The sequence below is a fragment of the Rattus rattus genome, chromosome 6, assembly GCF_011064425.1.
Source record: "Rattus rattus isolate New Zealand chromosome 6, Rrattus_CSIRO_v1, whole genome shotgun sequence".
In the NCBI taxonomy this organism is placed as follows: Eukaryota; Metazoa; Chordata; class Mammalia; order Rodentia; family Muridae; genus Rattus; species Rattus rattus.
Window position 1 is genome coordinate 83,730,994 of NC_046159.1, and position 26,055 is coordinate 83,757,048.

General features: G+C 38.2%; 1 protein-coding gene and 1 pseudogene across 1 annotated transcript; both read left to right on the forward strand.

Annotated features, from left to right (window-relative positions):
- Positions 1 to 96: 96 nt before the first annotated feature.
- LOC116904364 lies at positions 97 to 19,629 on the forward strand (annotated as a pseudogene).
- A 4,431-nt stretch (positions 19,630 to 24,060) lies between these two features.
- LOC116902805 (putative vomeronasal receptor-like protein 4) lies at positions 24,061 to 25,002 on the forward strand. Its single transcript, XM_032905139.1, has one exon. The coding sequence runs from the start codon at positions 24,076 to 24,078 to the stop codon at positions 25,000 to 25,002; it is 927 nt and encodes a 308-aa protein (XP_032761030.1). The 5' UTR covers positions 24,061 to 24,075.
- Positions 25,003 to 26,055: the final 1,053 nt, after the last annotated feature.

The window sequence follows — 26,055 nt, forward strand, 5'->3', positions numbered from 1 at the left end:
AGGTTTAGCTCTCCCTCCCATGGGATTTGGGTGCGGGGAACTTTTGATCGGGTCCCTTCAGATCTGGTCGGTGTCTTGACCACAGGGGACCTAGATATGGCCTTTTTTCCACCAACCCTCAGCTCCAGTGAGCCTCAAATAATGATATCAATTTATGAATTAGAAGGTACATTATTTTCTGTATGGGATAAATATTCACGAAGCAATGTGTATGAAGTAGCGAGTTTGAAGTGCAGAAATCTGGAATAAGAAAAAACATTTTACACTACTGTCTTTTACCTTACTATATTATCATTTTTATATTAATTATAATATTTATGATTAAATTAATAAATAATTGAAGTATAATTAATAAAAATATTACATGTATATGGTTTGTCTGTCTGTAGACTTAAAATTAGAACTAGGGCTATAGATCTTACCATTTGCAGGCTTAGGAATGAATTAAGTATTCTCCTGGAGCTTTATTTATTCATACTCTTTTTTACATGTTCTTACTTTGCCTTCATATAGTATCTGTGCACCTCTTGTGTGCCTGATCAGAGGGAATTTGTATCCCCTCCAACCAGCATCACATATAGTCACAAGCCAGCATGTCATTGCTGAGAATCAAACCCAGGTCTTTCCCAAAGTGAAATATGCTGTTGATCACTGAGCTACTACTCCACCACATATCCTGGAGCTTTTGTAAACAGAATACTACTGTACAGCTACTGTAAATATCTGTTGGTGAGAAAATCAGATGTTTGGTTCTGCTAATTGGGTTGAATCCATTCATTTATTAGATTAAGCTTTTTAGGAGCAAAATAATGTAAAAAGTAAGTTGTGACTTATGCTGTCATATTTATAGAAAAGTTATAGGATGGTCTCAAACTCTAACTTCTGAATTATTTCCATATGTACATACATGTATCTACATGTGTAGAATATATGCATGAACTTGAAATTATAATTGGGCACTCTTTTTCCCACAAGGATATGATTTAGATTAGTTGTTTTTTTAATTTCTTTGTCACAAGCTGATTTAAAGTAATGAATTAAGCTAATTTCAATAATAAATTGATCTTGGTCAACAGGTCAAAAACTGACATTGGCTCTAAATGTAAGACTGTTGAATGATACTGTAAAAAGTTTCTGGGTTCTGATGATGTATGATAACACTGAGGACCTTATTTTCCACTGCATGGGAAAGAATATGTTGTGAAAAAGATATAGAAACAGGTTTACTATCTGGTCACCTCCAGTGAGTTCATGTTTATCATACCACATGGATAATAGTGTTTGTCTCAGCATCACAAATTCTCTATTATAGAGGGGATGTATATAGCATACAGTAACTACAGAATTAAGGAAAGGAAAAGAAGAGCATTTACCATATACAGGTAGGATGGAAGCAATAGAGATCAGAATAGAAGGGTACAAATTATCTCATCAGTAAAACTAAGAAAAGGGTGAAATATCAGAGTGTGGAAGGGAGTAAATACAGAAGAAAGAGTTATGTAGGTAAAATATCAACATGGATTTCTGAAAAGCCTGTCCTTCAAAGAAATGAAAAATACTATTTGTCTTTGTAGCTGGGGCGGTTAGTTCTTTAAACCTATAGTTTCACAAAAGGTGCTTGGATGGGACCTAAAGTGGGAGAGGCTTAGCACCATTTTGTGCCATAATTATTTGTCATAGGTTGTGGAAAGTAAAATAATGTTCTCCAACTGTATCCATGTTTAATTCAGATTCTGGGGAAGCTAGATTTCTTGGAAAAAGGAACATAAAACAAATGGACTGAGAAAGGTATTTTGCTCATTAAAATAGTGGGATTATCATGAGTTATCACTGTGATTGCATTACAATTATGAGTCAAAGCATGTATAGCTGCAAGCTAGAGCACAGTGAAACTATAGAATATGAGAATGAATTATGTGATTTTTCTCAGATTTCTTCTGTTAATATTTTCCAGATTAATGCAACTTTTGTTCAGTTGTAGAAATATGATTAATTTTCTGTGCACATCACTGCTGTTTTAGGTGTTAACTATGAAATGAGGCAATGAAACCAGAAGGATTTGACTTCTAATGCATGATACTTGGATACAACATAGGGTCACAATGCGAGTATTCTGTACAGATATGGTTGTGATTATATTAATTATAATTTTCTAAGTATACAGCATATACATGGAAGACATAGAAATATAGGCTATTATTTACAGTCTGGAAGATCAAGAGTTAATGAGACAGAATATTCAAGAATTAATATGGAAAATATAATGATAATGTAGCCAGTGTATCACAAACTTGATGTATACTCTATTATTTTTTTCAGATATATGGAATAAATTTCCACTATATTCTTTTATTATTATATTATTATTATTATTATTATTATTATTATTATTATTATTATTAACTTGAATATTTTTATATACATTTTTCGAGTGTTATTCCCTTTCCGGTTTCCGGGCAAACATCCCCTCCCCCCCCCTTCCTTATGGGTGTTCCTCCCCACCCTCCCCCCATTGCCGCCCTCCCCCCAAAAGTCTAGTTCACTGGGGGTTCAGTATTAGCAGGACCCAGGGCTTCCCCTTCCACTGGTGGTCTTACTAGGATATTCATTGCTACCTGTGAGGTCATAGTCCAGGGTCAGTCCATGTATAGTCTTTAGGTAGTGGCTTAGTCCCTGGAAGCTCTGGTTGCTTGGCATTGTTGTACATATGGGGTATCCAGCCCCTTCAAGCTCTTCCAGTTCTTTCTCTGATTCCTTCAACGGGGGTCCCGTTCTCAGTTCAGTGGTTTGCTGCTGGCATTCGCCTCTGTATTTGCTGTATTCTGGCTGTGTCTCTCAGGAGCGATCTACACTTCTGCACTTCTTTGCATCATCCATCTTGTCTAATTGGGTGGCTGTATATGTATGGGCCACATGTGGGGCAGGCTCTGAATGGGTGTCCCTTCAGTCTCTGTTTTAATCTTTGCCTCTCTCTTCCCTGCCAAGGGTATTCTTGTTCCCCTTTTAAAGAAGGAGTGAAGCATTCACATTTTGATCATCCGTCTTGAGTTTCATGTGTTCTGTGAAGTAGGTTAATTCAAAGATTTGGGCTAATAGCCACTTATCAATGAGTGCATACCATATATGTCTTTCTGTGATTGGGTTAGCTCACTCAGGATGATATTTTCCAGGTCCAACCATTTGCCTACAAATTTCATAAACTTGTTGTTTTTGATAACTGAGTAATATTCCATTGTGTAGATGTACCACATTTTCTGTATCCATTCCTCTGTTGAAGGGCATCTGGGCTCTTTCCAGCTTCTGGCTATTATAAATAAGGCTGCGATGAACATAGTGGAGCACGTGTCTTTTTTATATGTTGGGGCATCTTTTGGGTATATGCCCAAGAGAGGTATAGCTGGATCCTCAGGCAGTTTAATGTCCAATTTTCTGAGGAACCTCCAGACTGATTTCCAGAATGGTTGTACCAGTCTGCAATCCCACCAACAATGGAGGAGTGTTCCTCTTTCTCCACATCCTCGCCAGCATTTGCTGTCACCTGAGTTTTTGACCTTAGCCATTCTCACTGGTGTGAGGTGAAATCTCAGGGTTGTTTTGATTTGCATTTCCCTGATGACTAAAGATGTTGAACATTTCTTTAGGTGTTTCTCAGCCATTTGGCATTCCTCAGCTGTGAATTCTTTGTTTAGCTCTGAACCCCATTTTTTAATAGGGTTACTTGTCTTCCTGCGTCTAACTTCTTGAGTTCTTTTGTATATTTTGGATATAAGGCCTCTATCTGTTGTAGGATTGGTAAAGATCTTTTCCCAATCTGTTGGTTGCCGTTTTGTCCCTAACCACAGTGTCCTTTGCCTTTTACAGAAGCTTTGCAGTTTATGAGATACCATTTGCCCGATTCTTGATCTTAGAGCATAAGCCATTGGTGTTTTGTTCAGGAAATTTTTCCAGTGCCCATGTGTTCCAGATGCTTCCCTAGTTTTTCTTCTATTAGTTTGAGTGTGTCTGGTTTGATGTGGAGGTCCTTGATCCACTTGGACTTAAGCTTTGTACAGGGTGATAAGCATGGATCGATCTGCATTCTTCTACATGTTGACCTCCAGTTGAACCAGCACCATTTGCTGAAAATGCTATCTTTTTCCATTGGATGGATTTGGCTCCTTTGTCAAAAATCAAGTGACCATAGGTGTGTGGGGGTTCATTTCTGGGTCTTCAATTCTGTTCCATTGGTCTATCTGTCTGTCTCTGTACCAATACCATGCAGTTTTTATCACTATTGCTCTGTAATACTGCTTGAGTTCAGGGATAGTGATTCCCCTGAAGTCCTTTTATTGTTGAGGATAGTTTTAGCTATCCTGGGTTTTTGTTATTCCAGATGAATTTGCAAATTGTTCTGTCTAACTCTTTGAAGAATTGGATTGGTATTTTGATGGGGATTGCATTGAATCTGTAGATCGCTTTTTGGTAAAAATGGCCATTTTTACTATATTAATCTTGCCAATCCATGAGCATGGGAGATCTTTCCACCTTCTGAGGTCTTCTTCAATTTCTTTCTTCAGTGTCTTGAAGTTCTTATTGTACATATCTTTTTTTGCTTGGTTAAAGTCACATTGAGGTACTTTATATTATTTGGGTCTATTATGAAGGGTGTCGCTTTCCTAATTTCTTTCTTCGGCTTGTTTTCTTTTTGTAGAGGAAGGCTACTGATTTATTTGAGTTAATTTTATACCCAGCCACTTTTGCTGAAGTTGTTTATCAGCTTTAGTAGTTCTCTGGTGGAACTTTTGGATCACTTAAATATACTATCATATCATCTGCAAATAGTGATATTTTGACTTCTTCTTTTCCGATCTGTATCCCCTTGACCTCCTTTTTTTGTCTGATTGCTCTGGCTAGAACTTCAAGAACTATATTGAATAAGTAGGGAGAGAGTGGGCAGCCTTGTCTAGTCCCTGATTTTAGTGGGATTGCTTCAAGTTTCTCTCCATTTAGTTTAATGTTAGGAACTGGTTTGCTGTATATGGCTTTTACTATGTTTAGGTATGGACATTGAATTCGTATTCTTTCCAGGACTTTTATCATGAAGGGATGTTGAATTTTGTCAAATGCTTTCTCAGCATCTAATGAAATGATCATGTGGTTTTGTTCTTTCAGTTTGTTTATATAATGGATCACGTTGATGGTTTTCCGTATATTAAACCATCCCTGCATGCCTGGGATGAAGCCTACTTGATCATGGTGGATGATTGTTTTGATGTGCTCTTGGATTCGGTTTGCCAGCATTTTGTTGAGTATTTTTATGTCGATGTTCATAAGGGAAATTGGTCTGAAGTTCTCTTTCTTTGTTGGGTCTTTGTGTGGTTTAGGTATAAGAGTAATTGTGGCTTCATAGAAGGAGTTAAGTAGTGCTCCATCTGTTTCAATTTTGTGGAATAGTTTGGATAATATTGGTATGAGGTCTTCTATGAAGGTCTGATAGAATTCTGCACTAAACCCGTCTGGACCTGGGCTCTTTTTGGTTGGGGAGACCTTTAATGACTGCTTCTATTTCCTTAGGAGTTATGGGGGTTGTTTAACTGGTTTATCTGTTCCTGATTTAACTTCGGTGCCTGGTATCTGTCTAGGAAATTATCCATTTCCTGCAGATTTTCAAGTTTTGTTGAATATAGGCTTTTATAGTAAGATCTGATGATTTTTTGAATTTCCTCTGATTCTGTAGTTATGTCTCCCTTTTCATTTCTGATTTTGTTAATTTGGACACACTCTCTGTGTCCTCTCGTTAGTCTGGCTAGGGGTTTATCTATCTTGTTGATTTTCTTAAAGAACCAACTTTTGTTTCTGTTGATTCTTTCTATGGTCCTTTTGTTTTCTACTTGGTTGATTTCAGCTCTGAGTTTGATTATTTCTGCCTTCTACTCCTCCTGGGTATTTGCTTCTTTTTTGTTCTAGAGCTTTTTTAGGTGTGCTGTCAAGCTGCTGACATATGCTCTCCCTGTTTCTTTCTGCAGGCACTCAACGCTATGAGTTTTCCTCTTAGCACAGTTTTCATCGTGTCCCATAAGTTTGGGTATGTTGTATCTTCATTTTCATTAAATTGTAAAAGTTTTTAATTCCTTTCTTTTATTTCTTCCTTTGACCAGGTTATCATTGAGTAGAGCATTGTTCAATTTCCACGTATATGTGGGCATTCTTCCTTATTGTTATTGAAGACCAGCTTTAGGCCGTGGTGGTCCGATATACGCATGGGATTATTTCTATCTTTCTGTACCTGTTGAGGCCCGTTTTTGACCAATTATATGGTCAATTTTGGAGAAAGTACCATGAGGAGCTGAGAAGAAGGTATATCCTTTTGCTTTAGGGTGAACGCTCTATAAATATCCGTTAAGTCCATTTGGCTCATGACTTCTTTAGTCTGTCTTTGTCTCTGTTTAATTTCTGTTTCCATGATCTGGCCATTGATGAGAGTGGGGTGTTGAAATCTCCTACTATTATTGTGTGAGGTGTAATGTGTTTTTGAGCTTAGTAAGGTTTCTTTTACGTATGTAGGTGCCCTTGTATTTGGGGGCATAGGATATTTAGGATTGAGAGTTCATCTTGGTGGATTTTTCCTTTGATGAATATGAAGTGTCCTTCCTTATCTTTTTTGATGACTTTTAGTTGAAAATTGATTTTATTTGATATTAGAATGGCTACTCAGCTTGCTTCTTCCGACCATTTGCTTGGAATGTCGTTTCCCAGCCTTTCACTCTGAGGTAGTGTCTGTCTTTGTCTCTGAGGTGTGTTTCCTGTAGGCAGCAGAATGCAAGGTCCTCGTTGCGTATCCAGTTTGTTAATCTATGTCTTTTTATTGGGGAGTTGAGGCCATTGATGTTGAGAGATATTAAGGAATAGTGATTATTGCTTCCTGTTATATTCATATTTGGATGTGAGGTTGTGTTTGTGTGCTTTTCTTCTCTTTGTTTTGTTGCCAAGACGATTAGTTTCTTGCCTCTTCTAGGGTATAGCTTGCCTCCTTATGTTGGGCTTTACCATTTATTATCCTTTGTAGTGCTGGATTTGTAGAAAGATATTGTGTAAATTTGGTTTTGTCATGGAATATCTTGGTTTCTCCATCTATGTTAATTGAGAGTTTTGCAGGATACAGTAGCCTGGGCTGGCATTTGTGTTCTCTTAGGATCTGTATCACATCAGTCCAGGATCTTCTGGCCTTCATAGTTTCTGGCGAAAAGTCTGGTGTGATTCTGATAGGTCTGCCTTTATATGTTACTTGACCTTCTTACCTTACTGCTTTTAATATTCTTTCTTTATTTTGTGCGTTTGGTGTTTTGACTATTATGTGACGGGAGGTGTTTTCTTTTTTCTGGTCCAATCTATTTGGAGTTCTGTAGGCTTCTTGTGTATGCCTATGGATATCTCTTTTTTTTAGGTTAGGAAGTTTTCTTCAATGATTTTTGTTGAAGATATTTACTGGTCCTTTTGAGCTGGGGTCTTCACTCTCTTCTATACCCTATTATCCTTAGGGTTTGATCTTCTCAATGAGTCCTGGATTTCCTGTATGTTTTGGACCAGTAGCTTTTTCCGCTTTAAATTATCTTTGACAGTTGAGTCAATGATTTCTATGGAATCTTGTGCTCCTGAGATTCTCTCTTGCATCTCTTGTATTCTGTTGGTGAAGCTTGTATCTACAGCTCCTTGTCTCTTCTTTTGGTTTTCTATATCCAGGATCATTTCCATGTGTTCTTTCTTGATTGCTTCTATTTCCATTTTTAATTTTTTCAACTGTTTGATTGTGTTTTCCTGGAATTCTTTCAGGGATTTTTTCGATTCCTCTCTGTAGGCTTCTACTTGTTCTCTAAGGGAGTTCTTCACGTCTTTCTTGAAGTCCTCCAGCATCATGATCAAATATGATTTTGAAACTAGATCTTGCTTTTCTGGTGTGTTTGGATATGGTGCCATGTAGTCTTGGTTTCTGTTGCTTGTGTTCCTCGCTTGCCTCTCACCATCAGATTATCTCTAGTGTTACTTTTGTTCTGCTATTTCTGACAGTGGCTAGACTGTCCTATAAGCCTGTGTGTCAGGAGTGCTGTAGACCTGTTTTACTGTTTTCTTTCAGCCAGTTATGGGGACAGAGTGTTCTGCTTTCGTGGTGCGTGTGGTTTGCCCTCTACAGGTCTTCAGCTGTTCCTGTGGGCCTGTGTCTTGAGTTCACCAGGCAGGTCACTTGCAGCAGAAAAGTTGGTCTTACCTGTGGTCCCGAGGCTCAAGTTCACTCGCGGGGTGCTGCCCACGGGCTCTTCGAGGTGGCAGCAACCAGGAAGATCTGGGCCGCCCTTCCGGGAGCCTCCGTGCACCAGGGTTCCAGATGGCCTCCGGTCTTTCCCTCTGGAATCAGTAATGTGTGCAGAGAGCAGTCTCTTCTGGTTTTGCAGGCGTGTCTGCCTCTCTGAAGGTTTAGCTCTCCCTCCCACGGGATTTGGGTGCAGAGAACTGTTTATCCGGTCTGTTTCCTTCAGGTTCCGGCGGTGTGTCAGGCAGGGGTCCTGCCGCTCCTGGGCTCTCTCCCACGGGAGCCCAGAGGCCTTATACAGTTTCCTCTTGGGCCAGGGATGTGGGCAGGGGTGGGCAATGTTGGTGGTCTCTTCCGCTCTGCGGCCTCAGGAGTGCCCACCTGACCAGGCGGTGAGGTCTCTCTCCCACGGGTTTTGGGAGCAGAGAGCTGCTGCGGGCTGGGATCCGCGGGTGTGGGACTTCCGGTAAACACAGGACGTGCCCGGTCCTAGAGGAATTCTGCCTCCGTGTGTCCCGAGATCACCAGGCCGCTTTCTTGCAGCAGAAAAGTTGGTCTTACCTGTGGTCCCGAGGCTCAAGTTCGCTCTCGGGGTGCTGCCCATGGGCTCTCTGCGTTGGCAGCAACCGGGAAGATCTGCCCACTATATTCTTAAGATGAGTGCTCTCTCCACTTACGTTCTCACTCAAGAATGTCCTTTATTTCCAAGCTAGGCTTGGAGTCCTAGCCAATATGTTTATTCTTTGTTTCTATACTTTCATAATCCTAGGTCATAGACCTAAGCCAACTGACCTGATCTCCTGTCAACTGACTTTCATTCACATAGTGATGTTCCTCACTGCAGGGGATATTTGGCTTATAGACTCTTTTGAGACACTGAACATTGAGATCTCAAATGTAAGGCAACTTTTTAAATAAACAGGGTGAGAAGAGGGCTCTCTATATGTACCACCTGCCTCCTGAGTGTGTTCCAGGTTGCCTCATCAGTTCCAGTACCCTCACTGTTCATAAAATTTAAACAAATGTATAATATTTGTTTAAAGAAATATATAATACATGTTTTCTTATCTGTAGGTCTTTTACTATATTCTTCAGTTGTAACCGAATATTCTGTGTTGGTGCTTATAACAATGTGAGTGAGACCAATCAGATGAAGGTCAGTAAATTTTGTTCATTCTTACACATGAACTACATCATTAGCAGAGTGATTTTAATAGTGACAACTTCCAGATATGTGTTTTTGTAGGAGTCATGCTGATCACAAGTGCATATATGGTGATTATCTTGTTCAGACATCAGAGGCAGTGCAAGCATCTTCATAGCATCAGGCAGCTGAGTGCATCCCCTGAGGAAAGGACCACCAAGACTATCTTGCTGCTGGTTGCTTGCTTTGTGGTCATGTATTGGGTAGACTTCATAACCACAATGACATCAGTCCTGTTATGGATGTATGACCCAGTTATCCTGACTGTTCAGAAGTTTGTGATGAACACCTATCCCACTCCTTTGGTACAAATCAATTTTGATAACAGAATAATCACTATGCTGAAAAACCAGCAGTCAAAATGCAACCATATATTTTTAAAAAGATGTTTTCCCTCTTGTTTTAAAAGTTATTTATTCATTTCTTATTTATATGTACAAGTGTTGTACCAGAGTGCATGCATGTGTGCATTCATGTGATGTCCACCCCGGTGAGAAGACGTCAGGGGAGCCCCTGGAACTGGACTGACTGCTGCTTATAAACAGTCATCCTGTGCAGCCCTGCTTGTTTTGTTTCCAAAATACAGATTCTTTCAAGTTTATGGTTCAAGTAGCAAAGCAAGAATTTTCATATGATTTGAATAGAATTTGGGTTACTACACATATACATTCTGACATATAAATTCATGACATTTCTGTTGTCAAATAATAGAGTTCTTAAGCTAATTGTACACAAGACATTGATATTTCCACATGAATTCTCTTTCTCCTTTCTACTTTATATAATACACATTGCTTTGATGCTGAGGTTACTCAATAGAAGATTTTCATTGATATTCACTTTTAAGCTTTCTTTAGTTTTAAATTTATGTTCCCTCATCAAAAATAGTTTAAGTATTTTGTTGTAACTTTATTTTTCCCTTAGTCATAATTCATATGGATCCATAAAAAGAATGTGAATTTCAAGTTTCCATTTTTACCAAAGTTATTTAGTTTTATGTAAATGTCATGTGCCTGCTTATTTGTACTCTTCTTACTGAAATTTTAATGGCTGATAAATTTTTATATACACATGCTTGTTGTACATTCTGTTTATTATGTATCTGTATTCACTTATGTATGTGTGTGTGTAGAGCTGAAGGATGTGTGTATACATACACATGGATGCCAGGAGACAATGTTTGCTGCAGTTCTTTATATGTTATTCATCAGGTCTCTTGATAGGGCATCTCTATCTGTGACCTGGACCAAGATGGTAGTCTCAGAGATTTTCCTTTCTTCACCTCTCCAGCTCTGGGATCACAAGTGTTTACCACCATCCTCCATTATTTTAACATTATAATATATTCTGATTAGGGTTCCCACTTCTATTACTCCTTTCATTTGATACTTTTGCTTCAGCCCCCCCTCATCTGTTCATACTCATTTATTCCATTTTTGACACAATCTTGTGCCAGGAAGTTTTTGTGAGCCTCCCCAAACCACCAGAGAGCCATTTTTGATGTAATTGTACTAGGTTTTGTTTATTACAAGCTTGTGCTTGAGTTTTTCTCTAACTCAACTCTGACATAGCAGGATGGAAAGGTAGAGCAACCCTCAGCAGGACATGGTTTTATAGGAAATGGGAGCAAGTGAGAGTCTGTCTAGGCTGGCAAGTATATAATAGAATGAGTATTGTAAGTAGATAGGTGTGTGTTCAGAAGCAAGACTGTAAATGACCACAATCAGTCTGAAAGTACATCTGAAACTATCAGACTATTCTTTGCTTATCTGTTGCTAGGGAGTAAGTAGGGAGCAACTCTGGGGTTTTGGCCAAGGACAAGAGGTGGGATCCTTCCTAGTACTTCGTTATAGTATGGGTTCAGCTGTAGGTCAAGCTTTTAGGCTTTTTTAAAAATTTTTTTGATGGAGGCTGGTGGAATAGGTTTGGCCCCACAGCATCCTTCCCCTCCTTCTTTTACTCTATACCTAATCTTTATGATTATATGGATTATGACGTGATTATGAATGACTTAATAGCCAAAATTCACATATAAGCAATAATATATATACTATGTTTTGTGGATCTGTGTTACATAACTCAGAATGAGCTCTTGTAGTTCTTTTCCTTTTACCTGCAAATATCATTAATATAATGGCTGAGTAATATTCTATTATGTAAATATATCATCACATTTTCTTTGCTCATTTATTTGTTGATGAACATCCAGGTTGTTTCCAATTTCTGGATATTATTAATATTCAGCGACTCTGTAGTAGGATAAAGTGTCCTTTGGGTATATTTTTAATAGTGGTATAGGTGCTTCTTGAGATAGATCTGTTCCCAACTTCCTGATTTCCACCAGGAATGTATTGTCAATGTCCAGTGCATTGGGGGTCCTGGGTACAGTCACACAGCACCAGGACGCAGGGGATGCAGAGCAAAGGCAGAAGCAACTGCACACAGTGGCAAGCTTTATTAATCCTTATATAGATATGAATATGCATTACCTCAATTCCATTTTGGCCAGATACCATAAGATCATTATTCCCACGTTACCAGGAACAACTGAGGCAAGACTAAACAAAGAAATAAGACTAAGCAAAGGTTTCTTCTCAAAATATTCACATAACAAATCACACCTCTTCTTTTTATTAATTTTGAAGTTTAAGGTGTTTATTAAAAATGTTAAAATGCCACTGGTATAATTGAGGTGGTCTTCTTTTAGTTTTTCCTTTCTTTCTTCCATTTTTATTAAATTGGGTATTTCTTATTTACATTTCAAATGTATTCCCTTTCCCAGTTTTCATTCCATCAGTCCCCTAAACTCTCCCTCCCCTTCTATATGGGTGTTCCCCTCTCCATCCACCCCCCATTACAAGTCCCCCAACAACCCATACACCTGGGGTCCAGCCTTGGCAGGACCAAGGACTTCCCCTTCCACTGGTTCTCCAACAAAGCTATTCATTGCTACCTATTAATTTGGAGCCCAGGGTCAGTTCATGTATAGTCTTTGGGTAGTGGTTTAGTACCTGGAGGCTCTGGTTGGTTGGCATTGTTGTTCTTATGGGGTCTCAAGCCCCATCGGCTCTTTCAGTCCTTTCTCTAATTCCTCCAATGGGGGTCCCATTCTCAGTTCAGTGGTTTGCTGCTGGCATTTGCCTCTGTATTTGACATATTCTGACTGTGTTTCTCAGGAGAGATCTATATCCGGTTCCTGTCAGCCTGCTCTTCTTATTATCAAAATAAACTGGCCATTACCAAGAGAGCATGAGAACCATTTTCACAGAAACAGGACACAGCAGAGCACAGTTTAAGGCCAAGTGAGAAAAACATTTTCTTCCCAAGGGTGGCATTCCAGCCCCTACTTGTACCTGTCACCAGTCCTTACTTGACCCTGCCTGGGAGCTGCATCTCTATGCCTTCCACAATTCCTTCTTTTTTCTTTTGTTTTAAAAATAACACTTTCGAGGTAATCCAATCACAGAAAAACACACATGGTATGCACTCATTGATAAGTGGCTATTAGCCCAAATGCTTGAATTGCCCTAGATGCACAGAACACATGAAACTCAAGATGGATGATCAAAATGCGAATGCTTCACTCCTTCTTTAAAAGGGGAACAAGAATACCCTTGGCAGGGAATAGGGAGGCAAAGTTTAAAACAGAGGCAGAAGGAACAACCATTCAGGGCCTGCCCCATATGTGGCCCATACATATACAGCCACCCAATTAGACAAGATTGATGAAGCAAAGAAGTGCAGGCTGACAGGAACTGGATGTAGATCTCTCCTGAGAGACACACCCAGAATACAGCAAATACATAGCTGAATGCCAGCAGCAAACCACTGAACTGAGAACAGAACCCCCGTGGAAGGAATCAGAGAAAGGACTGGAAGAGCTTGAAGGGATCCGAGACCCCATATGAACAATAATGCCAACCAACTAGAACTTCCAGGGACTAAGCCACTACCCAAAGATTATACATGGACTGACCCTGGGCTCCAACCTCATAGGTAGCAATGAATAGCCTAGTAAGAGCACCAGGGGAAGGGGAAGCCCTTGGTCCTGCTAAGACTGAACCCCCAGTGAACGTGATTGTTGGGGGGAGGGCGGCAATGGGGGGAGGGGAACACTCATAAAGAAGGGGAGGGGAGGGGTTGGGGTGATGTTGGCCCAGAAACCGGGAAAGGGTATAACAATTGAAATGTAAGAAAGAAATACTCAAGTTAATAAAGAAAAAAAAGTAACACTTTCCATAATATAGCTAAATGACATTGTTGGGGTTTAATCATGCAAAAATAAAGCAGCATAATACATAATGCACAGAATGTTATGGCAAAACTAGCTCCTCCCAAGCCATGGAAAGTACTTTGAAGCCAAGCCTTGGGATTTAATCTTGTCAACTGCTCAGCCAATAATTTAGCTATTTCCTCAGGGGTAGTATCTTCTAGCTGTTGTTTTTCCTATGGTGTTGCAAACCCCTTCAGCTCCTTTAGTCTTTTCTCTAACTCTTCCATTGGAGTCCCCTTGTTCAGTCCAGTGGTTAGCTGTAACCATCCTCATCTGTGTCAGTAAAGTTCTGGCAGAGCCTCTCAGGAGACACCCATATCTGGCTCTTGTCAGCAAGCAGTTCTTGGCTTCAGCGATAGTGGCTGAGTTTGGTGGCTGCATATAGAATGGATCCCCAGATGGGGCAGTCTCTGGATAACCTTTTCTTCAGTTCATGCTCCACTCTTTGTCACTGTATTTCCTCCTATGAGTATTTTGTTCTCCCTTCTAAGAAGAAATGAAGCATCTAAATTTTGGTCTTCCTGCTTCATGGGCTTCATATGATCTGTGGCTATTTCCTTAGGTATTTCAAGCTTTAGGGCTAATGTTCATCCTAGTGAGTGCTTACCATTTGGGTTCTTTTGTAACTGGGTTACCTTATTCAGAATGATACTTTCTAGTTACATCCATTTGCCCAAGAATTTTGTGAAGTCATTGTTTTTTAATAGCGGAGTAGTACTCCATTGTGTAAATGTATCACAATTTCTGTATCCATTCCTCTGTTGAAAAACATGTGGGTTCTTTCCAGCTTCTGGGCATTATAAATAAGGCTGCTATGAACATAGTGGAGAACGAGTCCTTGTCGTATATTGTAGCATCTTCTGATTGTATGCCTAGCAGTGGTATAGCTCATAGTACCATGTTCAATTTTCTGAGGAACCACCAGACTGATTTCCAGAGTGGTTGTACCAGTTTGCATTCACACCAACAATTCAGGAGTGTTCCTATTTCACCAAATCCTTGCTAGCATCTATTGTCACCTGAGTTTTTGATCTTACCATTCTGAGTGGTGTGAGGTGGAATCAGGGTTGCTTTGATTTGCGTTTCCCTGATGCCTAAGGATATTGAACATTTATTAAGGTGCTTCTCAACCACTTAGCATTCCCCAGTTGCGAGTTCTTTGTTTAGCTCTGTACCTCATTTTTTTTAACAGGGTTATTGGATTCTCTGGAGTCTAACTTTTTGAGTTCTTTGTATATACTTGATATTAGCCTTCTATTGGATGTAGGATTGGTAAAGACCTTTTCCCACTTTGTTGGTTGCCTTTTTGTCCTATTGACAGTGTCCTTTGCTTTGCAGAAGCTTTGCAGTTTTATGAGGTCCAATTTGTCAATTGTTGATCTTAGAGCATAAGACATTGTTGCTCCCCTTGCCTAAGTGTTGAGGCACTTTCTCTTCTGTTAGTTTCAGTGTATCTGGTTTATTGTGGAGGTCTTTGATCCACTTGGACTTGAGCTTTGCACAAGGAGATAAGAACTGGTCAATTTGCATTCTTCTACATGCTGACCTCCAGTTGAACCAGCACGATTTGTTGAAAGTGCTATCTTTTTCCACTGAATGGTTTCAGCTCTTTTTTCACAGATCAAGTGACCATAGGGGTGTGTGTGTGTTCATTTCTGCGTCTTCAATTCTATTCCATGTATCTACCTGCCTGTCTCTGTACCAATACCATACAGTGTTTTTTTTTTTTTTTTTTTTTTATCACTATTGCTCTCTAATACAGCTTGAGGTCAGGAATGGTAATGACCCAACAAGTTTTTTAAAGTCAAAAATAGTTTTCAGTATCCTGGACTTTTTGCTTTTGCAAATTAATTGCAAATTGCTTTTTCTAATTCTATGTAGAATTGAGTTGGAATTTTGATGGGGTTTGCATTGAATTTATAGATTGCTTTCAGCAAGATGGCCATTATTTTTCATATTTATTAACTTGGGTGTTTCTTATTTGAACTTCCATTGTTATTCCCTTTCCTGGTTTCCTGGCCAACATCCCCATAAACCCCTCCCCCTCTCCTTCTCTATCACGTTCACTGGGGGTTCAGTCTTGGCAGGACCAAGGGCTTCCCCTTCCACTGGTGCTCTTACTAGGCTATTCATTGCTACCTATGAGGTTGGAGCCCAGGGTCAGTCCATGTATAGTCTTTGGGTAGTGGCTTAGTCCCTGGAAGCTCTGGTTGGTTGGCATTGTTCATATGGGGTTGCAAACCCATTCAAGCTCTTTCAGTCCTTTCTCTTATTCCTTCAACAGGGGTCCCGTTCTCAGTTCAGTGGTTTAATGATGGCATTTGCCTATGTATTTGCCGTATTCTGTCTGTGTCTCTCAGGAGAGATTTACATCCGGTTCCTGTTAGCCTGCACTTCTTTGCTTCATCCATCTTATCTAGTTTGCTGGCTATATATGTATGGGCTACATGTGGGGCAGGCTCTGAATGGGTGTTCCTTCTGCCTATATTCTAACCTTTGCCTCCCTATTCCCTCCCAAGGGTATTCTTGTTCCCCTTTTAAAGAAGGAGTGAAGCATTCGCATTTTGGTCATCCTTCTTGAGTTTCATGTGTTCTGTGCATCTAGCGTAATTCAAGCATTTGGGCTAATAGCCACTTATCAATGAGTGCATACCATGTGTGTTTTTCTGTGTTTGGGTTACCTCACTCAGGATGATATTTTCCAGATCCATCCATTTGCCTATGAATTTCATAAAGGCATTGTTTTTGATAGCTGAGTAATATTCCATTGTATAGATGTACCATATTTTCTGTATCCATTCCTCTATTGAAGGGCATCTGCGTTCTTTCCAGCTTCTGGTTATTATAAATAAGGCTGCTATGAACATAGTGGAGCATGTGTCTTTGTTATATGCTGGGGCATCTTTTGGGTATATGCCCAAGAGAGGTATAGCTGGGTCCTCAGGTATTCAATGTCCAATTTTCTGAGGAACCTCCAGACTGATTTCCAGAATGGTTGTACCAGTCTGCAATCTCACCAATAATGGAGGAGTGTTCCTCTTTCTCCACATCCTCGCCACCTGAATTTCACATCTTTTGCCACATCTGCTGTCACCTGAATTTTTGATCTTAGCTATTCTGACTGGTGTGAGGTGAAATCTCAGGGTTGTTTTGATTTGCATTTGCCTTATGACTAAAGATGTTGATCATTTCTTTATGTGTTTCTCAGCCATTTGGCATTCCTCAGCTGTGAATTTTTCGTTTAGCTCTGAACCACATTTTTTATTGGGTTATTTGTCTCCCTGTATTCTAACTTCTTGAAATCTTAGTTTATTTTGGATATAAGCCCTCTATTGTCTTGTATGTTTTTAAAGAGTTATTTTGTCCTTCTTTATGTCTATAATCATTATGAGATAATTTTAATCCAAAACTTGTTTTTTCAGAAGGGATATCCAGTATTTGCTGTGTTTGGAGAACTGGGTTCTGATGATGCCAGTTAGTCTTGGTTTCTGTTGCTTTGGTCCTTGGACTTGCCTCTGATGTTAGTTGGTCTTTCTGTCTCTGACTGGAGCTTGGCCCTACTCTGTGCCTGTGAGCCTGTGGTCCTGTAGTCCTTGGAATGAGAGTGCTCATGGCAGACCAGCTCTCTGAAGGCAGGTTTTTGGTCTGAGAGCTGTGGAACTGTCCACACTTTGGGTGAATGCGGAAATCTTAAAGTTCCCTTCCCAGGCTGTCCTGCTGCTCCTGAGCCCTGTGCTCTCCCAGTGGCTCTCTCTTTGGACAGTCAATGGAAAGTGTCTAGAGCTATCTTTCAGTCTCACCCTCAATGCTTTTTTTATTTGCTCTTCCCTGTCTATTCTCTTTAGTCCTCATTTGAAGTCTATTTTGTCAGATACAAATTGGTTATAGCAGCTTGCTTTCTATGTTTATTCACTTGGAATGTCTTCTTTCACTTTTTTACCTTGTGGTGACATTTCAAGTTGATTAAAGTATGTTTATCATACGTGGAGAAGGATGGATGCAGTTTTTTAATACTCAGTTTGTTAACCTGTGTCTTCTTTTTACTATGAAATTGAGAGCACTGATGTGAAGAGCTGGCTGGGCTCAATGTTAAAATTTTCATTGTTGGAACCATTCTGATTCCAGAGCCCAGATATTTATCTCTGTGATATTTATCTCTTTAATACCATGCATTCTGAACTCCCAATACCTGTGCCTATAATTTGAAGATTTGATTTTTATCATGGTGTCTCACATTCACAATACTTTCTAGGTAAATACTCTGCCAACTGAGCTACATTTCCAGCCCCACAGCCTGATTTGGGCTCATAATACAGTTATATTACCTCCTGGCTGTGTGCTCTGTAAGAAATATACTTTACCCTTAGTGTGTTTGAAGGAGGTGACATTTTTCTTATTTTCTCAAAAGTATTGTTAATTTCTAGGTGAGACACTGAAGCCACTGTCTGGTAAGTATGGAGGGCACCACAAATATTTTGGAAGCAGGATAGATGCCTTGAGAAATCTAAATTGTTTTTCTACTTCTCTTAAATGGGATATTATTATTTCTAGTTTTGTTTTGATCACAATGATTGGGATCAGTTAATCCACACACACACAGTTATGTCCTGAAGAGTATTAGTGCACACATGGGAATCACAGTGCTCAGCTACTCCTACTCTACTATTCTCCTGGAATTAGGGAAGTTTACTTTTATATTTTATAAAATCACTTTCTAACAACCTTAAGGTCAGATGTACCTTCCCCAGATAACATGACAACTATGGGTCTAGAGGGAGAAGTGCTGATGACATTTCTTCCTTATAACTCTTCTTAGGTCCTCATTGTACAAGGATGTTTCTGCGACACTCAGCTGGTGAGTTTTTTTTAACTCTCTTCATTGTAGTGAGAGCAGGAGGTAGGTGGTAGAATGAAGCAGGATTCTGTAGTAAATGATTAGAGAATTTTCTGCTTACATTTTACTTTTAAACTGTATTGTATTATAAGTAAAGCTGAGATGCTTGCAGACATAAGAATAGCAGAGTAATAATTAATAAGAGAACACAGATTTAACTCAGTTTGATCTCTTCTATATGTGAGAGTAGACAGGGCCTAGCGAAACGGTGGATAGAAATAGGAAAAACTAATAGAGTAAAGATGATCATTCAGTATTATATACTAAATGGAAATGTCATGACAACCATTATTTTTTATAATGAATTGCCACTGGCCTACATTTAAAAAGTAACCTCAACTCAGCATTTTAAGCAGCCTCTGTACTTTTAAGCAGAGGATTGTACTGAGTATGTGCTCTAAGAATTCTAAGATCATGGTTCCACCTAGGTATGGACAACCGTGTTAGTTTATCCATCCCTGTAACAAAACACCTGAGCTATCTGAGAGGGTGAAAACCAAGTGACAGCCATCAATTGTTTTGCAGGGGTCAATTCATAATGTTGATGCATTTGGATTGTGTTTCCTATTTTACTCTTTTCTCAAGTTACCTGAATGAATGCATTTATTATATGAAACTTAAGCTACAAATATATAACAAAGATTGATTAATGTAGTGGCCTTCAGTAATTTTCTAGTGTGTTAAAATTACAAATATTGATGAATTCTTAGGAAAGTTTCAAATAATTACATAGTGAAGCATAAAACTCTCTTAGCCTCAAATAAGCATCAATTTTTTTAAAATAGTTTGTTCAATCTATTGCAATGATTTCTCATAAGGTAGATATTTTATAGGCACTTCAAAAATATTTGGAAATCTCACTTCATTTATTAAACACCTTTAAAGTTTTCCTTACACAATTGCAATTTTTAGTAGGATATTTAGTTATTTTATTAAAATGAATTCCTTTTTTTATTTCAGGTTTTCTAAATTGAAACATGTAGCATTGAAACTGAACAATATTGAGTAAGCTTTTTATTGGCAGGTTAGAAATATATTTACAATTTTTGAACAGTATGAAATTATTTAAAATCAAAACCATTAAGGTTTCCTTTAACAGTTACAAAATAAAATTTCTTGCTAAAATCTTCTTGCAGATACATGTACACACACACACACACACACACAAACATACACACACACACACGGAATGCCACGTAATTATGTGTAGGTGATGAATATCAGAAGTCCATTTTTATTTTCCTGAAACATCAGTTACTAATGTATAGATGAGATTAAAATGGAGAATGAAGGCAGTTGTGGTGGCACACGCCTATGATTCCAGTACTTTCAAGGCTAAGGTAGGAGCATGATGGGTTTGATTGAAGTCTGTCTGAACTTGCTTGAGATCCTCTTTTATCTGTCTGTCTCTGTCTCATACACACAAACACAAATACAAGAAAATCAAAGGGGAAAGCTGAGAATGTAGAATTATAAAATTATTGTCAATAAAATGGAACAAAATAATGCCAGAAATTACCAGTAACTCTCCGGCTCAGAGTATCAACAGCACAAAAACCAGTTGTCAGAAACGTGGGTTTATGTTTGCAGGTATTCAAGAATTTTCAGTTTGTTTTGAAAAATTTACTTTAGAAGTCTACATTGGTGCACTACTAGGCAGGACCATTGTAGATCTGACCAGGCCATCCAGAAAACAGAGGACATACCTCAGTTTTCCTTTATATTTATTTTATTTCCTGTACATATTTGATATGACTCTCAGTTTTTCACTCAAGTGATGTAAATGTACTCACAATAGCAGCCCCAGAATACACTATGCTTTTGATCTATTCTTAGACCTGGTAGTCCAATAAACTCTTTCTCTTTCTCTTCCTTCTCTTCCACTTCTTCTCTCTTGTGCACGTACACAGACTCACACGTGCACACCCACATATGTGCACATACACACACACATACACACACATACACACATACACACATACACACATACACACATACACATGTACACACACCACACACATTTCCAGTCACATTCTCTTATCTTTTCCAAACTCACACCTTGTGATGAAGGTCTGTGTATGACTGTAGTGACACTTCTGCTGTTGCTGCTGCTTGATCTCAAGGGAACTGGGCTGTAACTGTGAGATTATAATATTCTACTCAACATCTGTGTGTTCCAGTTACACCTGTGCTAAATTTAATTTCCAAATAAGAATCTATGCATTTGACAGAGGCGAATGCCAGCAGCAAACCACTGAACTGAAAATAGGACCCCTGTTGAAGGAATCAGAGAAAGAACTGGAAGAGCTTGAAGGGGCTTGAGACCCGTTATGAACAACAATGCCAAGCAACTAGAGCTTCCAGGGACTAAGCTACTACCTAAAGACTATACATGGACTGACCCTGGACTCTGACCTCATAGGTAGCAAGGAATATTCTAGTAAGAGCACCAGTGGAAGGGGAAGCCCTTGGTCCTGCTAAGACTGAACCCCCAGTGAACGTGATTGTTGGGGGGAGGGCAGCAATGGGGGGAGGATGGGGAGGGGAACACCCATAAAGAAGGGGAGGGGAAGGGATTAGGGGGATGTTTGCCCGGAAACCGGGAAAGGGAATAACATTTGAAATGTAAATAAGAAATACTCAAGTTAATAAAAAATAAAAAAATAAAAAATAAAAAAAGATTTTTAACTGAGCATTTGCAATTGTAACATAAAAAATAAAAAGTTATAAATTCAAAAAAAGAATATATGCATTTGAATTATTTAAGATTATCAGGTAAGAGCTATGAATTACTACTTTATTACAACATACTAAGTATTCTTCCTGGCATTCTATATTTTATAAAGATTTCATGGAAATAATTTTGAGGCCAAGTTCTTTCTCTTTGGGGGATTTAAAAAAAAATGTCAAAATGTCTTTGTGTTGCTGACAGTGGACAGTAGTACATCAGCCAACAATTTCACTTTTCACCTGAAAGTCACATCCTAGCTTTACGTTCTTTCTGAGAAGTCCTACAGCTTTTAGGTCATCATTAACCAAATGTGGTGAAGCTTAGAATAAAAATGATACTTTCAAATGATATATTTGAAACATATATTATATGTTCCCTGTATTATTAAATCTTCAGAAACAGAATACAAAGATCACTATATGTGTATAAAACAAACTGTTCTAAAATCAAATATTGTGATAAGGAAGAAGTGAAATGACTGTTCTTTTCTCTGAAAGAGAGATGCTTTCCTCTCTGTTTCTCTGTCTCCTTGTTTCTCTCTCTCTCTCTCTCTCTCTCTCTCTCTCTCTCTCTCTCTCTCTCTGTGCATTAGTCTTTTGGTCTGCCTCAATTTAGTAATGATGGCTTCTCCACTATTCTGAGTGTTTATAGATAGACTCTGGTTTTACCACTTACCACTAAATATTACAGCTTAAACTAACATGGAAGCCCCCACCACTGCAATTTTCTTTTCATACAAAATATGTTTTTTTTCAGTGCATATTTATGTAACAAATTAGTTTTTACCCTTGATATCTATGGTCTTTTTTCACCAACTGTCAGCTCCACTGAGCCCCAAATAAAGAGGCCAATTTATTAATTAGAAGGTGCCTTATTTTCTTCATGGGATAAACATTTAAAAATCTATGGATATGAAGTAGAGAGATTCAAGTGCATATCTCTGGGATAAGGAATCATTTTACATCACGATCCTTTACCATATTATCATCTTCTGTATTAAATATAATGCTTGTAGTTCTTTAAATAAATTATTGGTGTTATAAAATAATATATTTTATATGTGTATAGTTAGTCCATTTGTAGTTATAAAATTAGAATTTTGGAACAGTTCTTTGATTTAAAATCATTTAAATGTGAAATGTATCATCGATAGTGCCACATTCATGAAAATCTTGTAGGATGATCTCAGACACTAACACCTGCATTATTTCTATACTTATATGCATGCATGCATCTATATTTAGAATATACTAGTGAACTTAAACATATAATTATGCACAATTTTCTCACATGAATATGAGTCAGTGTATTTCTTTTCACTTTCTGTATTACATGCTGATTTTAAATTAATTCCATAATAAGCCAATCCTGGAAACTAAGCCAAAGAACTACCATTAACAGCAAAGTTCAGACCATTGATTGAAATTGTAAATATTGTGATAGTGCTGATGACATATGATTATACATTGTTTTTCACTGCGTGGGAAGGAATCTCTATTAAAACAGAAATTTCCTAACAGCATCACTATGTGATCATTTTCAGCAAGCCCATGTTTGTCATCATGTATGGGAAATAGTGACTGTCTTAATGTCACACATTCCCTCTTGTTGGAGGCTCCTAACTCCACATCTTTGGATGTGATTATATAATGTATAGTAACAGAAATCAGGAAAGGAAATGGAACCTTAGGCAGGATAGGGTTGGGCATGGGAGTGATAGAAAGCAGAATTTCAGGGAACAAGTATCTTATCAGGAAAATAGGAACAAGGGTGGCTTCCTAGAGAGTGGATGGAGATAAATACAGAAGAAAAAGGTATGTAGGTAAAATATCAATAATAGATGGCCAAAAAGCCATAACTCACAATTTTATTAACAATTTACAATGCCCCCCAAAAGAAAAATAGTGTTGGTCTTGGTAGCTGGGAATTAGCGCTTTAAACCTGAAGTCTCACAAAAGGTGATGGGGTGGGAAATAACCTTGAAATGTCTGTGAGCCTTTGTAACCATAATTAAGGGTGTAGGGTATGGAAACTTCACTAATGGTCTCTACATGGACCTATGTCTTTAATTCATATTCTTAGAAAAAAAGGAACATAAAAATAGAAGAATTGAGAAGGATATTTTGCAATTAAAATAGTTGGATTATCATGAATTAGCACTGTAATTTCATTGGAATTATGAGTCAAAACATAGCTGCAAAATAGAGCACAGTAAAATTAGGAAATGTGGGGTTGAATCACCTCAAATTTCATGTATATCTGTGACTATTTTACAGATCAACATAAACTTTATTCAGTTGTACAAATGTGAATAGCATTCTTTGACCAGAACTACTGTTTTAGGTGTTCAGTGTTAAATGAGGTAATTTAAACCAATAGCATTGGCTTTCTCCTGCACCAAACTTAGGTGCAGCAGGTTTACGAATTTTAAATTCTGTATAAATATGTGTGAATGCATTTATTATCTATAATATTCTATATATACAGGAGCTACATGGAAGGTATATAGAAATGTAGGCTATGATGTACAGTATGGGTCATCAAAAGTAAAGGGGCAGGCTAATCAACAACTAGTATGGAAAGTAGAATGATAATATAGACATATTTCCCAGTGTACTACAAGCATGATGTATGCTATATTATTTTTTCAGATATATGAAAATAAACTTCCACTATGCTGTTAAGATGAATGCATTCTGCACTTATGTCACCATTCAAGAATGTTCTTTATTTCCAAGCTGGGCTTGGAGTTCTAGCAAATATGTTTCTTCTTTTTTTCTATATTTTCACAATCTTAGGTCACAAACCTAAGCCCACAGACCTGATCTCCTGTCAGCTCACCTTTGTTCACATAATGATGGTCCTCATTGGAGGGGACATTTTGCTTACAGACTTATTTGAGTCACTGTACATTGAGAATGACTTCAAATGCAAGACAACTTTTTATTTATTCAGGTCAATGAGAGGCCTCTCTATCTGCATCACCTGCCTCCTGAGTGTGTTCCAGGCCGTCACTGTCAGTCCCAATACCTCTTTGTTGGCAAAATTTAAACAAAAACTAAAAAAATACATGATCCATGTTTTCTTATGTATTTGGTTTTTCAATTTGTTCTTCAGTACTAACCGGATCTTCTACGTTGGTGGTTTTACCAATGTGAATGAGACCAACCAGATGCAGGTTACTAAATCCTGCTCACTCTTACCCATGAACTACATAATCAGGGGACTGATTTTTACAATATCAATCTCCAGAGATGTTTTTCTAGTGGGAGTTATGCTGACCACAAGCACATACATGATGATTATCATGTTCAGGCATCAAAGGCAATGTAAGCACATTCATAGCATCAGCCAATTGAGAGCATCCCCTGAGAAAAGGGCCACCCAGACCATCTTGCTGCTGGTGATTTTCTTCGTGGTCATGTACTGGGTGGATTTTATTATCTCATTCACCTCAGACATGTTGTGGATGTACAACCAAGTCTTCTTGACTGTTCAGAAATTTATGATGTATGCCTATCCCACAATTACTCCTTTGGTACAAATCAGTTCTGATAACAGAATAATAATTATGCTGAAAAACATTCAGTCAAAGCACTCCAAGAGCTTTTCTTAAAAAAGATTTCTTCTTTTCTAAAAAAAAAATCTACCGAATTATTATTCATTTACACCTGTGAATGCAATGGCTAGAGTGTATGAATGTTTGAGTTTCTGGTGCCCACAGAGGTGAGAAGATGTCATGACAGTCCTTGGATTATACTTACAGATAGTTAAAACAATCATTCTGCACAGCCCCAGTTATTTTTTTCTAAAATACAGTCTTTAAAAAAACTTTAATGATCTAATAGAAAGCAAGATTTTTTATATTATTCAAATAAAATTTGTTGCATTTCACATAAACATTCTATTTTTTGCTTCTCTTGCCAAGTACTATAGTGTTCTTAAGTTAATTGTACACAATTAGTTGATATTTCCACATGAATTCTCTTTCTCCTTTATTATGTACCATGAATATTCCCCTGCTGCCAAGTTTACTCAGAATAAGATCCTTGCTGATATTAACTTTCTAACCTTTTTGAAAAGATTTAAATCTACACTTACTCTTCAAGAATAGTTTAAATAGTTTATGGTAGCTTTAATTCTGATTCTTAATAACTTCTCTGAATCCATAAAAATACTGTGAATTTAAACTTTGCATTTTTTACCATAGCTACTAATGTGTCTTATATGAAAATATCATATGCCTGTTTACTTGTACTTCATTTCATCTACACTCATTATAATATTATTGACAAACAAAAATTGTTTATTAAACATATATGTTATACAATATATTTGTTGTGTATCTGTATGCATATATGTATGTGCACACAGATGAAGTATATATGTGTACATGCAAGAGGAGACCAGGCCTCTCAACTTTGACTGTTGATCTTCATACACATGTGTCTTGATAGAGCATATTTCTAAGGAACCTGGGCCAAGATGGTAATCCCAGTTCTTCTCTTGTCTCTATATCTGGGATGCCTAGTGCTGGGATGACAAGTGTTCACCCCTTTACCTCCCTTATCACTTTGTAACAACCTCAAGGTCAGAAGTGCCTTTTTCAGATGACATAACTGTGGGTCTAGAGGGGGATTAACTGATGACATTTCTTCCTTATAACTAT